Consider the following 14476-nt stretch of genomic DNA (forward strand, 5'->3'; position numbering starts at 1 on the left):
TTCTTCTGGGAATGGCCCTGCAGCCTCCTTGTGGGAGGGGCTGCCTAAAAGAGGAGAGAAGGTGCTCACAGGTAAAGGTGGTCAGAGGACAATAGGTGTGTGTGGACAGGGGAGTGGGGAGGGACTGCTTGAAGCTGCTGAGCAAACAGGGCCAAGTGACCTGCAGCAGATGGTCCTTCAGATGCATCCCAGCTCAGATATTCGGTGCCAGGTGACAGGTGGGCCTGCCACGGTGGCACACAGTAGGTGCTCAATGAATGTTTGCAGAATGAATGAATGAGCATGCTCCAATTTCTGCTCAAAAGTAAATCTTGACACCTTTTCAGAAAGAAACCATTGAAACCTTGTCAACCATTGAAGTTCTTGTCCATTTCACTTCATAAGCACCCCCCACCCCACCCCTGCATGAGGAAAGGCTCGCCTGGGCAGGCTAGGCTGGGGCCTGCTCACTGGGAAGCCTCCCATGCTAAGCCTGCCTCCTACAAAAGGGATTCAAATTTACTTCCTCTCCCCACTCCAGCCTCTAGGGTGTGGCCTGCTGAGGGGCCCTGAATGCCTGGGACTGCCATGTCCCTGCAGCTGTGTGACCTTAGGGAGATGCACTTGTTCTCTGGGACTCAGTTTCCCCAACGGTGAATGAAGGGGTGAATCTGGAAGGCTGACATTCCCTACTCAGCAATGCTGTCACCCCCTCAGAAATCCCCAGCCTAGCCTGGGGGTGGGGTGGGGGGTGGCTGACAATGTGGTATGAAGTCATTCCCTGCACGGAGGAGGGAGGGGTCTTTTCCACGGAGAAAATGACGAACCTGAGACGACAAAAGAGGGGGCTTCTCCTGGGCTTCAGTCTGGGCACGATCCATCAGTAATGGATTACCTCACTGGCTGGGAGACCCCACCCACACCTGCAGTCCCAGGCCCTTCCAAACAATACGAGGCACCCCCATCCCACGCCCCCCAGCAGATCCATGACTTAAAGCCCAGAATCACACCGAGAGGCAGCAGGCCCTGCCCCTCAGCCAAGCGGGCGGGTTCGGGGGGCCATTGCCCAACAGGTCCCTGGATACAGCCAAGGGATGAGAGGGGCCGGTGGGTGCGGAAAGACAAAGGCTTCGGGTAGCAGGAGACAGTGGCCAGGGCACGCTCGCAGCGAGGTCCACCCAGAGCCCAACGAGGGCCTGACCCTGCCGCGCTGGGCTAAGGGTGTACCCAGATCCCACGCCCACACTCCCTACCGCGGTGCTGAGGGCCCGGGGCGGGCTTCCTGGAGAAGGAAGAAGACCCGCAGAGGCACGAAGAAGAAGGAGGAAGATGAGACAGACACCCGGACGGACTGACGGGAGACGCCGAATGAGACCCGGGCACAGGGGTGCAGGGCGCTCGTCGGACGGAAAGCAGAGACAGACCCCGATGCAGGGACGGGGGGGGGGGCCATGGAGGAAGACAGGGTACCCAGGCAGACCCAGAGACCACGACACCCGCGCAGAGACAGAGATGCGCGGGGCGCACAGAAACACGGACGCGCAGAGGCGGCCCCGGAGACGCTCACCTACCCCGGCCCGGCCTCGCCCCCGGGTCCCACTCACCGAGGCCGCAGACCTCGCGGCGCAGGCTAAGACGGCCGCGCTCCTCCGCTATGGCACGCAGCATGTGCTGCAGCGAGCGCTCCTCGGCCTCGGCGCCGCCCGCAGGCTCGGGGGCGGCGGCGGCGGCGGGGAGGGCGGGCGGCCCGGCCCGGAGCCCCGCGGGCGCGGACGCCGAGGCGCAGGCCCGGCCCGGCGGCCGCGCGGAGGCCATGCCGGGCCCCGGCTCATCGCCTGCGCCGCGCCCGCAGGGGCCCCCGGCGCGCCCCGCCGCCCCCGCCCCGACGCAGCCCGCCGCGAGCACCAAGGAAGCCACAGTCCGCCTCTGTGCGCGTCGCCGTCGCCGCCGCCGCCGCCACCACCCGACAAACCCAGCACCGGCGAGCGCACCTCCGCGCCGCCGCCGCCCGCGCGCCCCCGGCTCCGCTCGCCCCGCCCCGCCCCGCCCCGGCCCGGCCCCGGTCCGGCCCCGCCCCTTCCCCGCCCCGGCCCCGCCCCTGTCCCCTCCCGCCCCGCCTCTGAACGGCCCGGACCCACCCCCGGCTCCCTGGTCCCGCCCCCTGACCTCCCTAGCCCCGCCCACTTCCAAACGGTCAGTCTCCGCCAATCTTCGGATGCCCAGGACTCCCTCCCTCAAACCGCTCGCGGGGTCCCGCCTCCACCCACGGTCCTAAACGCCCCACCAGCAGGATCACGCCTCTGAGCCCCTCCCGCCGCCCCTTTAGGGCCCCTCTCCCCTCCCCCGCTGCTACCCCACGGGATGTGTACTTTGTCACCCGCCCTGTGCGTTGCCACCTCCACCAAGTCCCCTCGGCTGACTTCTGGGAACTTCCTCCGCAGAACCCCTCAAGAGGTCACCTGCTCCCAGAAGGTGGTCTCCTGGGGGACACTGTGGCAAAGCCCTTCCGGCCCCCCTTCTCTGCACCTGGCACAGTGCCGAGTGTTGCGCCTCCATTTCCTCAGCTGCACCATGGGGGACCTTTCCCTGCCTTGCCTCCCCAACATGGGGGAGTGTTGATGAAGGGGAAGGTATGAGGTTAGCTGGGCGTGTCATCCTGATGAAGCCAGGTCTGGCCAGCATCCCTCCGTGTGCTAGTTGTGACTGATACAGGAAGACACCGGAGAAGCAGCCAGTGGCCTCCCCAAACCTCACGCCTGGTGGTCCATTTCCAAGAACAGGGGGAGATGGAGAGACCAGCATTGATTTCCAGGTCTCTCCAAAGCTAAATCTACATCACTCCCCGCATTCACAGCCTCTGTGTGGACCCCCAGACCTATCAAGGTCCCCCTTTCCCCTGTCTGGAGTCCTCTTCTCCCCATTCCTGTGTAACTTGCTTCCTTTGTGTCCCGAGTGTCACATCCTCAAAGAAACTCCCCTGACCGCCTTCCCTCCCTCTCTCTTTCCTTAGTCTGTTTCTCCTTCACAGGGTGACACTTGCCTCCTCCCGACACATTGGATACCTATGGGTTCACTTGTTCTCTTCTCTACCGAGGGAGGGGCCTGTCTACTACACAGCTGTTGTCTCAGTACCCAGAACATTGCCTGGCACACATTAGATGCCCAATAAATAAATATGGGCTGCAGGCTGGGCACGGTGGCTCATGCCTGTAATCCCAACACTTTGGGAGGCCGAGGTAGGTGGATTGCCTGAGGTTAGGAGTTCCAGAACATCCTGGCTAAAATGGTGAAACCCCGTCTCTACTAAAAATACAAACATTAGCCGGGCATGGTAGCATACACTTGTAATCCCAGCTACTCTGGAGGCTGAGGCAGGAGAATTGCTTGAACCCGGGAGGCGGAGGCTGCAGTGAGCCGAGATCCCGCCACTGCACTCCAAGCTGGGAGACAGAGCAAGACCCTGTCCCCCCTCAAAGAAAAGAAAAGAAAAGAAAATTTAGGCTGCATAAACGAAGAATGATGGAGAGGTCTGATGGGGATGCAGGGGTCTTCCTGGAAGGCACAGCGGGAAGGAGCCGTGGGGTTGGGCAGAGCCCCAGAAGGGAGATGGGATCTGGATCCTGCTTCAGGCCTCTGCCCCAGTTTTGTGCCACTGGCTCCTGAACTCTTCAGAGCAGAGCCACATCTGACCCCTCTGTGTCCCCAGTGCCAGGCCCAGGAGGGCTCTGTAGAAAGGTGAGCAGTGAGGGAATGAATGAAGTGCGTGACCAGCCTCAGGTGTATTTCTCTTCTCCGGTGGGCCTGCATCCCTGTCTGTAAAGTGAGGACACTGGCATGAGGGCTGAGGCCTCTGGTTCTGCGTCTGGAGAGCTGGGGTTTGGGCTGGTGGACGTGAGAACTGGGGATGGTGGATCAGACAGCATGAGCGAGTGCTCCAAGGCTGTCAAGTCCAATAGTCACATCCCTCTTTGCCTCCCCAAACCCCACAGCACCCCCTGCCTGTTCCCACTGCCATGCCTTTGCCCACAGTGTTCCCATGGCCTGAAATCCTTTCTGCTCCGCAACCGTAGTTGCCTTTGGGACCCACATTGCCTGGTTACGCTTGGCCAATGCATTGTGTTCTTATTTGCTTCACAAACCCCCTTTCCCCACCCCACCCTCCTGCACACAGTTGCCTCCGTGTATTCTGTGTCATATGACCAGCATTGAACCAATTCATCCCACTTCCTGTGGCACCCAGCCCAGGACTGGTGCCAGAAAAATATCTGCTGAATGAATGAATAAACAAACATCGCTTGGGCTCTCTCCTTTGTATTTCAATAATACTCCAGGTATTACCTATACACAGAATTTTCTTTCTTTTTTTTTTTTTTTTTGAGGCGGAGTTTCGCTCTTGTTGCCCAGGCTGGAGTACAATGGCGCAATCTCGCCTCACCGCAACCTCCACCTCCCAGGTTCAAGCAATTCTCTTGCCTCAGCCTCCCAAGTAGCTGGGATTACAGGCATGTGCCACCACGCCCGGCTAATTTCATGGAGATGGGGTTTCTCCATGTTGGTCAGGCTGGTCTTGAACTCCTGACCTCACATATACACAGAATTTTCTGATGTCAACAAATGCTAAATTACACTGTGCATGGGAAGAGGGCAGGAGCAGGACTTCTGGGGCTACAGAGCATGTTCACTTTATTGATCTGGGGGCTGGTTACACGGGTGTGGTCAGTTTATGAAAATTAAAAGGCTGCACAGCTGGGCATGGTGGCTCACGCCTGTAATCCCAGCACTTTGGGGGGCCGAGGCGGGCAGATCACCTGAGGTCGGGAGTTCGAGACCAGCCTGGCCAACATGGCGAAACCCCATCTCTACTAAAAATACAAAAATTAGGTGGGCGTAATGGCACACATCTGTAGTCCCAGCTATTCCGGAGGCTGACGCAGGAGAATCGCTCGAACCTGGGAGGCAGAGGTTTCAGTGAGCCGAAATTGTGCCACTGCACTCCAACCTGGGCAACAGAGTGGGACTCCATCTCAAAAAAAAAAAAAAAAGTTAGAAAATCAAAAGGCCATGTGCTGTGGTTCAAACCTGTAACCGCAGCACTTTGGGAGGCCAAGGCAGGAGGGAGGCTGGCTTAGGCCCAGGAGTTTGAGACCAGCCTGGCCAACATAGCAAGACCTCATCTTTACAAAAAAAAAAAAAAAATTAGCCAGGTGTGATGACACGCATCTGTGGTCCCAGCTACTCAGGAGGCTGAGGTGGGAGGATTGCTTGAGGCGGGGAAGTCGAGGCTGCAGTGAGCCGCGATCACACCACTGCACTCCAGCCTAGGCAACAGAGTGAGACCTGGTCTCAAAAAATATATATATATAGATATATGTAATATATATGTTATATATATTATATATGTTATATATAAAATATATGTAATACATATATGTATTTTATATATGTAATACATATATGTATTTTATATATGTAATACATATATGTATTATATATAACATATATGTTATATATGTTATGTATGTGTAATATATGTATGTAATATATATGTTATATATATATAAAGCTGGCATTTTGTAATTATTTATGCACTTTTCTGTATACAAATATTCAGAATATAAAATAGAATTGAAAGTATGTAGGCAGAATAATGGCCCCAAAAATGCCCACACCCTAATTCCTGTGAATATGTTGCCTTACCTGGCAAAATGGACTTTACTGATGTGATTTGTTTGTTTGTTTGTTTTTGAGACAGGGTCTCACTCAGTTGCCCAGGCTGGAGTGCAGTGGCACAATCTTAGCTCACTGCAACCTCCACCTCCCCAGCTCAATCCATCCTCCCACCTCAACCTCCTGAGTAGCTGGGACTAAGGGTGGGTGCCACCACACCCGGCTATTTTTTGTATTTTTTGGTAGAGACAGGGTTTCACCATGTTGGCCAGGCTGGTCTCGAACTCCTGACCTCAAGTGATCTGCCCACCTCGGGCTCCCAAAGTGCCGGGATTACAGGCATTAGCTGCCACATGGGGCCTAAGAGTACAGACACTGAGATAGGGAGACTATCCTGGGTTATCCAAGTGGCCCCAATCTCATCACATAAATTCTTAAAATCAGGGAACATTTCCTGGCTGTGGTCAAAAAGAGATGTGACAACACAAGAATGGTCAGGTAAATGCAATGTTGCTGGCACTGAAGAGGGAGGAAGGGGCCACAAGACAAGGCATGCAGGCAGCTTCCGGAAGCTGGAAGAGGCAAGGAAACAGATTCTCCTACAGATGCCCCCAGACATGACACAGCCCTGCCTGCACCTTGACTTTAGCTCAGCAAGACCCCAGTTGAACTTCTAACCTACAGAACTGGAAATGCGTTAAGGCAATAACGTTGTAGTAATTATTATAGCAGTGATACCAATACATGGGCAAGCCTGAGATGTGGGCATTGTGTCAGCTCTCCACCTAAGCGCTTCTATCCCTGAGGTTTATTTTGCAAACACTTAGAACAACAATCAAGCAAAATTTAGCAGAAAGAAAAAACAACCACAATCCAATTGCTTTAATAGGTCAGTCTTGCTTCATTTTTCAGAGTTCCTGCCTGGGGTTTGCCTAATGCCATCCCTCTAAAAATGTCCGACAGCACACCTTTTTATCTCCAAATGCTTGGGGCTGATCTTATTCAAAGAGCCAGACAGTGTTTTTTTTTGCTTTGTTTTTTGTTTTTTTTGAGACCAAGTTTTGCTCTGTGGCCCAGGCTGGAGTGCAGTGGCGCAATCTCGGCTCACTGCAAGCTCTGCCTCCTGGGTTCACGCCATTCTCCTGTCTCAGCCTCCTGAGTAGCTGGGACTACAGGCGCCCGCCACCACGCCCAGCTAATTTTTTGTATTTTTAGTAGAGACAGGGTTTCACTGTGTTAGCCAGGATGGTCTCGATCTCCTGACCTCGTGATCCGCCCGCCTCTGCCTCCCAAAGTGCTGGGATTACAGGTGTGAGCCACTGCGCCCAGCTGCCAGACAGTGTTAAGAACAAAAACTTGTTGTTGTTTTTTTTTTTGAGACAGAGTCTTGCTCTGTCACCCAGGCTGGAGTACAGTAACGCAATCTCAGCTCACTGCAACCTCCGCCTCCCAGGTTCAAGCAACTCCCCTGCCTTAGCCTCCTGAGTAGCTGGGATTACAGGCGCCCGCCACAATGTGGGGCTAATTTTTGTATTTTTAGTAGAGATGGGGTTTCACCACGTTGGCCAGGCTGGTCTTGAACTCCTAGCCTCAAGTGATACACCTGCCTCGGTCTCCCAAAGTGCTGGGATTACAAGTGTGAGCCATCATGTCCTGCCACAAAAGCTTCTTTAGATCTCCCCCGCCGTGTTTTAAGTGACTGACAGGCCCAGAGACTTGCCAGATCAGCTTCGAGGCCCTGGCCACCACCCTCTCCTGTCTAAGCCTCAGTTCACGTCACAGTCTGTATAGGAGGTGGTGGGACTGGCTGATCTCTGAGATCGCTCTTGGCCTTAACGTTCTGCAAGACTGTTATTAAACTCCAGCTCTTCATCTTTTCTCCTTGGTCCCCAAGAAGAAAAGATAACTAATTCCCAGTCACGTTAGGTATAAACAGCTCCAATGTCAGGTCCATGAGCTCATGTTCCGAAGGCCAGGTTCCAGGGCTCTCCCATCCACCCTTGTAAATCATTAACATACTTGCCATGGTCCTGTGAGAATGTGTGTCAGCAGCTTCCGGCCAGACTTTTCCCTGTGACTCATGGTTCTCCTTTGCTGGGAATCCCTGCTTCTCATCTGGAAAACAGATGAAACCCAGCCATCATCCCCAGGCCTAGACTGCAGCAGCCCCTCTAATACGGGCCTTTTCTCACCTGCTACAAAGATAGAGGCACTACTTGAAAAGGTTCAGTTGCCTCCTTTCCTCCCTTCCACACCATTGCACCACCCCAACACCCCCACCTAACCTAACTCCACACAAAATATTTTCTCATTCTCAGATGTTGTCAGAAATTCTACCATAAGCGATCAGCTTTTTTTTTTTTTTAACAGATCCCTGCTAAAATTCCCCTGGAGGGAGTAGCCTTAAAATTATTATTAGGCATGACACCTTGGTGAGAATAAAGGATTCAGAAGACACTTTGAAAGAGGAAGCACCTGATGGGATTGGGGGTGGGGAGATACATACTAATATTTCCTGAGGCCCTGCCGTATGCCCAGAGCTTCATGGATGTGGACAACTAGAACTCCTGAGCCCCGGAAGAGGCAGCCAGTGTTTTTTCTTCATATGTTAGTGGGGGCAAGCGAAACCCAGAGAGGTTGAGTCATGCTCAAAATCACACGGCGGGCCGGGCGTGGTGGCACATGCCCGTAATTCCTGCACTTTGGGAGTCTGAGGCAGGCAGATCACCTGAGGTCAGGAATTCAAGACCAGCCTGGCCAACATGGTGAAACCCCGTCTCTGGGCTGGGCACGGTGGCTCATGCCTGTAATCCCAGCACTTTAGGAGGCTGAGGTGGGTGGATCACCTGAGGTCAGGAGTTCAAGACCAGCCTGGCCAACATGACGGAACCCTGTCTCTACTAAAAATACAAAAAAATTAGTCCAACGTGGTAGCGGGCACCTGTAATCCTAGCTACTTGGGAGGCTGAGGGAGGAGAATCACTGGAACCCAGGAGGTGGAGGTTGCAGTGAGCCGAGATCACGCCATTGCACCAGCCTGGGCAACACAGCAAGACTCCATCTCAAAAAAAAAAAAAAAAAAAAAAGAAAGAAAAAGAAAAGAAAAGAAACAAAACTCTGTCTCTACTAGAAATACAAAAATTAGCTGGGTGTGTTGGCGCACGCCTGTAATCCCGGTTGCTCAGGAGGCCGAGGCAGGAGAAACACTTGAACCCAGGAGGCAGAGGTTGCAGTGAGCCGAGATCACACCACTGCACTTTAAATGGGCGACAGAGGGAAACTCCATAAAAAAAAAAAAAAAAAAATCACACAACAAATCAGAACTGAGCCAGGATTCCAACCCTCCTGTAGCCACGAAGGAAGAGATATCAGTGTACACTCTGGTATTAACTCATTCCTTTTCTGGTTTAAGGTGGGAAGGTCCACTGGAAAGCAGAGTGTGGAATGCTAAGTTGTTGTTGTTGTTTTGAAACCGGGTCTCACTGTGTCACCCAGGCTGGAGCACAGTGGCATGATCACAGCTCACCACAGCCTCCATCTCCCCAGCTCAGGTTATCCCCCTGCCTCAGCCTCCCAAGTAGCTGGGAGTACAGGCATGTGACACCATGCCTGGCTAATTTTTTTGTATTTTTGTAGAGATGTGGGGTTCTGCCATGTTACCCAGGCTGGTCTCGAACTCCTGACCTCAAGTGATCTGTCCACCTCCATCTCCCAAAGTGCTAAGATTGATTACAGACACCCAGCCCTGGAATGCTGTGTTTTTTCTTTTGTTTTGTTTTGTTTTTGAGATGGAGTTTTGCTCTTGTCACTGAGGCTGGAGGGCAATGGTGCAATCTCGGCTTACTGCAACCTCCGCCTCCCAGGTTCAAGTGATTCTCCTGCCTCAGCCTCCCAAGTAGCTGGGATTACAGACGTGTGCCACCACACTTGGCTAATTTGTGTGTGTTTTTAGTAGAGACGGGGTTTCACCATGTTGGCCAGGCTGGTATCGAACTCCTGACCTCAAGTGATCCACCCACCTCCGTCTCCCAAAGTGCTGGGATTAATTATAGGCATGAGCCACCGCGCGCAGCCCTGGAATGCTGTTTTGAAGGAAGAAAACCTATGTCATGCAACACAGGACAGCTTCATTGCTGGGAAGTGGAGTGGAGATGCAGGGTGCTCCAGGGCAGGGGCACCTGAAACCAGCGCAGCCTGAAACAGGCAGATCCCTTCTGCTCCAAAGCCCTGCTCCATCTGTCAATGAGAAGGAGGCTAAACTAGATATCCCCTTGGGCCTTTCCAGCCCCAACATCATGGGAGAACAGGTAGGGTGGGCCAGGGCAGGGAGAGCTGGAGAGCCTGCTCCCCTTTTCCTGCCCCCTGAGGCTCCAGTTCAGAAGATGTTCCCTTGTCCATGAACACACAGCCTTGGCACCCTCTGCCTCCTGCCTGGTCATGGCTGTGATCCAGGTGAACCTGACCTACCTGTCTCTGGACAGAACCTTTTGACTTCTGCTAGCACAGCTCCCTGGCATCTCCCCACCCCCACAGCTTTGGTGAGCAGAGCCAGGTGGGACTGGGCAATAGGTCTGGTCATTGCCTCCATTTGGGCATCTCAGAATAAGCCCCCTTGGAGGCATCTGTGTGACCTCTGCCCCTGCTGATGCTATGTTATTGGTTAGGCTCACAGGGCTGGAGCTCACAGAATTTTGAGGGGCGATGAACACTGTGTTAATAATTAACATTGTGTACTACTGTAAAATGCAAAAATAAAATGGCAAAATTAAAATTAATAGACATTTCATTAAATACCTACAAGATGGAAGATTATGTCATCTTTTCGATTTGGTATTTATGAAAGTTTTACTACATTTGAAAACTCTTTGTGGGTTAGATTTTCTCACGTAGCAAGAATTCTGAGAGTGCCAGATGGTCGACAAGAAATCAGAAACTGAAAGTTACTGGTATTTTAGTTTATTTGGCAAACGTGTATTCAGGACTTACCTCTGCTGGGCGTGGTGTTATGAATTTACATATGTCAACACACTGAATTCTATGACTTAAGAGCCATCATTATTCCTGTTTTAAGCATGAGGAAACCGAGGCATACAGAGGTTATGTATCTTCTCCAAGATTAGCAAAGGCAGAGTCATGTAGCCAACAAAATTCAAAGGCAAAATTATAGAAATCTTTTCAGATTTTTTTTTTTTTTTTGAGATGGAGTCTCACTCTGTCACCCAGGCTGGAGTGCAGTGGCGCTATCTCAGCTCACTGCAAGCTCCGCCTCCCAGGTTCACGCCATTCTCCTTCCTCAGCCTCCCTAGTAGATTACAGGCGCCTGCCACCACACCTGGCTATTTTTTTTTTTTTTTTGTATTTTTAGTAGAGACTGGGTTTCACTGTGTTAGTCAGGATGGTCTCGATCTCCTGACCTTGTGATCCACCCGCCTCGGCCTCCCAAAGTGCTGGGATTACAGGCATGAGCCGCTGTGCCTGGCCTGAAATCTTTTCAGAATTTTTTAGGGGAAACATTTTGATAAGGGTGCATTCATGTTGCAGATAATATAGGCTGAGCCTCTGAAAGCTAGAGTGACTCAGGCCAACAAATGCCTGGAAATGGCTCCGTCCTCCAGCCCACATGGATGGTGTGGCCCACACGTGGAAGGTAACTATTGATGAAAGAAGAAAATTAGGCCAGGTGCAGTGACTCACGCCTGTAATCCCAGCTCTTTGGGAGGCTGAGGGGGAGTGGATCACCTGAGGTCAGGAGTTCAAGACCAGCCTGGCCAACATAGTGAAACCCTGTCACTACTAAAAATACAAAAATTATCCAGGCATGGTGGTGGGCGCTTGTAATCCCAGCTACTTGGGAGGCTGAAGCATGGGAATCACCTGAACCTGGAAGGCAGAGGTTGCAGTGAGCCAAGATGGCGCCATTGCACTCCAGCCTGGGGCAACAGAGCGAGATTCCATCTAAAAAAAAAGAAAGAAAGAAAGAAGAAAAATTAACAACTCATTGCTCACTTGGAGGGATAGCGTCTCCAGAGAAGGGAAAAGACAGCACTTCTTAATAACACTCAGTGGTATGCTGAGGTCTCTTTAATCCCCCTTTAATCCCCCTAAATTAACTGCAGGATTGTACTGGGTATTTTTGGGTTTTGTTTTTGTTAGAGACGGCGTCTCGCTCTGTCGCCCAGGCTGGAGTGCAGTGGCGCAATCTTGGCTCACTGCAACCTCCGCCTCCTGGGTTCAAGTGATTCTCCTGCCTCAGCCTCCCAAGTAGCTGGGACTACAGGCACGTGCCACCACGCCCGGCTAATTTTTTGTATTTTTAGTACAGATGGGGTTTCACTGTGTTAGCCAGGATGGTCTCAATCTCCTGACCTCGTGATCCACCCACCTCCCAAAGTGCTGCGATTACAGGCGTGAGCCACCGCACCCGGCCTTGCTTTTGTTTTTGAGACAGTGTCTCACTCTGTCGCCCATGCTGGAGTGCAGTCCACAGCTCACTGCAACCTCTGCCTCCCAGGCTCAAGTGATCCTCCCACCTCAGCACCCCCCCGAGGAGCTGGGACAACGGGCTCACACCCCTACACCAGGCAGATTTTTGTATTTTTAGTAGAGACAGGGTCACACCATATTGCCCAGGCTGGTCTCAAACTCCTGGGCTCAAGCAATCTGCCTGCATCCACCTCCAAAGTGCTGGGATGACAGGCGTGAGCCACTGCACATGGCCTGGATTGTACTGTTATCATCCCCATTTTATAGGTAAGAACATTGAGGCTCACCTTTTGACAACATTTTGCAGGGAGTGGAGATGCCGAGTGGCTTACTCAAGGCCATGAAGCCAGGGGGTTGTGCCCGTGGTAAGCGCTGAGAAGAAGGCGGTGACTGTACTTGGATATCTGGCCTCACTTCAGTTATGTTGATGTGTTTAGCGCCTACTTAGTGAAGAGCCCACACCTGTTCCCACCCAGTGCTGCCCTTTCCTACGTGGGCGATGGAGCAGTGGTGCATCATGGGAGCCACGGATAAGGGCTGGATGGGAAGTTTGGGCACATTTGGAAGCCCGAGGCCGTTGTATAGACCTTCAATCCTGGGAGTCATGACCAGGGAGTATTTATGGTGCTTCAGAAACATGAGCCGAGGCTGGGCACAGTGGCTCACATTTATAATCCCAGCACTTTGGGAGGCTGAGGCATGCGGATCACCTGAGGTCAGGAGTTCAAGACCAGCCTGGCCAACATAGTGAAACCCCGTCTCTACTAAAAATACAAAAATTAGCCAGGTGTAGGCGTGCACACCTGTAGTCCCAGCTACTCAGGAGGCTGAGGCAGGAGAATCACTTGAACCTGGGAGGCGGAGGTTGCAGTGAACCGAGGTGGCTCCACTGCACTCCAGCCTGGGCAGCAGAGTGAGATTCTGCCTCAAAAAAAAAAAAAAAATTAGAAACGTGAGCTGGGTGAGTGTCAGTTTCCTGTGGCTGCCGTAACCAGTCACTACAAACTGCTGGCTTAAGCCAACAGACATTTATTCTCTCACAGTTCTAGAAGCCAGAAGTCAGAAACCAAGGCATCCATGGGGCTGTGCTGCCTCCAGAGGCTCCAGGGGAGGAGGCGTCCTGCCTCTTGCAGCTTCTGGTGGCTCCAGGCACTCCTTGGCTTGCGGCTGCACCACTCCAATTTCTGCCTCCATCTCTTCACATGGCCTCCTCCTCTGTGTCACTGCGACTCAGTCTCCCCTGCTGCTCTTAAAAGTTCAGGCTTGGCCAGGTGCGGTGGCTCACGCCTGTAATCCTAACACTTTGGGAGACCAAGGCGGGTGGATCACTTGAGGGCAGGAGTTTGAAACCAGCTTGGCCATGATGGTGAAACCCCGTCTCTACTAAAAATACAAAAAATTAGCTGGGTATGGTGGTGCACGCCTATAATCCCAGCTACTCAGGAGACTGAGGCAGAAGAAATCGCTTGATCCTGGGAGGCGGAGGTTGCAGTGAGCCAAGATCGTGCCACCGCACTCCAGCCTGGGTGACAGAGTGAGACTCCTTCTCAAAAAAAAAAAAAAAAGTTCAGGCTCACACCTGTACAGGCTCACAGCTATAATTCCAGCACTTTGGGAGGCCACGGCAGGCAGATCACCTGAGGTCAGGGGTTCGAGACCGGCCTGGCCAACAGGGTGAAATGCTGTCTCTACTAAAAATACAAAAATTAGCTGGGCATGGTGGCAGGTGCCTGTAATCCCAGCTGTTCGGGAGGCTGAGGCAGGAGAATCGTTTGAACCCAGGAGGCGGGGTTTACAGTGAGCCGAGATTGCGCCACTGCACTCCAGCCTGGGCGACAAAGCAAGACTGTCCCCCACCAAAAAAAAAAAAAAGTTCACTTGACATTGAAGTGAACCACTGTGAATCCAGGATGCTGTCACCTCAAGAGACTGAGCTTAATCACATCTGCAAAGATTTTCTTTCCAAATAAGGTCACTCGCATTCACAGGTAGACATCTCATTTTGCAGGAAGTGGGGGACAAACTTCAACTCACTGCTGCAGCCTCTTCCACCACTTTTGCTAGTACAGCATCTGTTCTGTCCTCTTCTCATGATGGGGTTTTTCCTCTGGGACCCACCCTGTGCCCATTTCAGTTCACGAGAGCTGAGCCAGGTCTGGCCCATTAAATCAGAGCATCTCCCTCGCCATAGTGATAGTCCAGGGATGGTCCAGTCAGGGCCAATCCCAGGAGTCTGGATGTCTTTGCAGTAGGGCCACTAAGAGGACAGCTGCCAGCCGCCATCTTTCCAGCAGCCATCTTGGTAGGGCGACCCTGGCTGAGAATGGAGCCCACACACAGGAGAACA

General features: G+C 52.7%; 1 protein-coding gene across 1 annotated transcript in view; it reads right to left on the reverse strand.

Annotated features, from left to right (window-relative positions):
* Positions 1-1743, reverse strand: part of KIAA0930 — a 45682-nt gene extending 43939 nt beyond the window's left edge. Inside the window, exon 1 of the mRNA XM_016939377.4 lies at positions 1584-1743. Within this exon, the coding sequence (XP_016794866.3) occupies positions 1584-1647 (64 nt within the window). The 5' untranslated portion in view covers positions 1648-1743. The remainder of the gene's footprint in view (positions 1-1583) is intronic.
* Positions 1744-14476: the final 12733 nt, after the last annotated feature.

Source organism: Pan troglodytes, chromosome 23 (assembly GCF_028858775.2).
Source record: "Pan troglodytes isolate AG18354 chromosome 23, NHGRI_mPanTro3-v2.0_pri, whole genome shotgun sequence".
NCBI lineage: Eukaryota > Metazoa > Chordata > Mammalia > Primates > Hominidae > Pan > Pan troglodytes.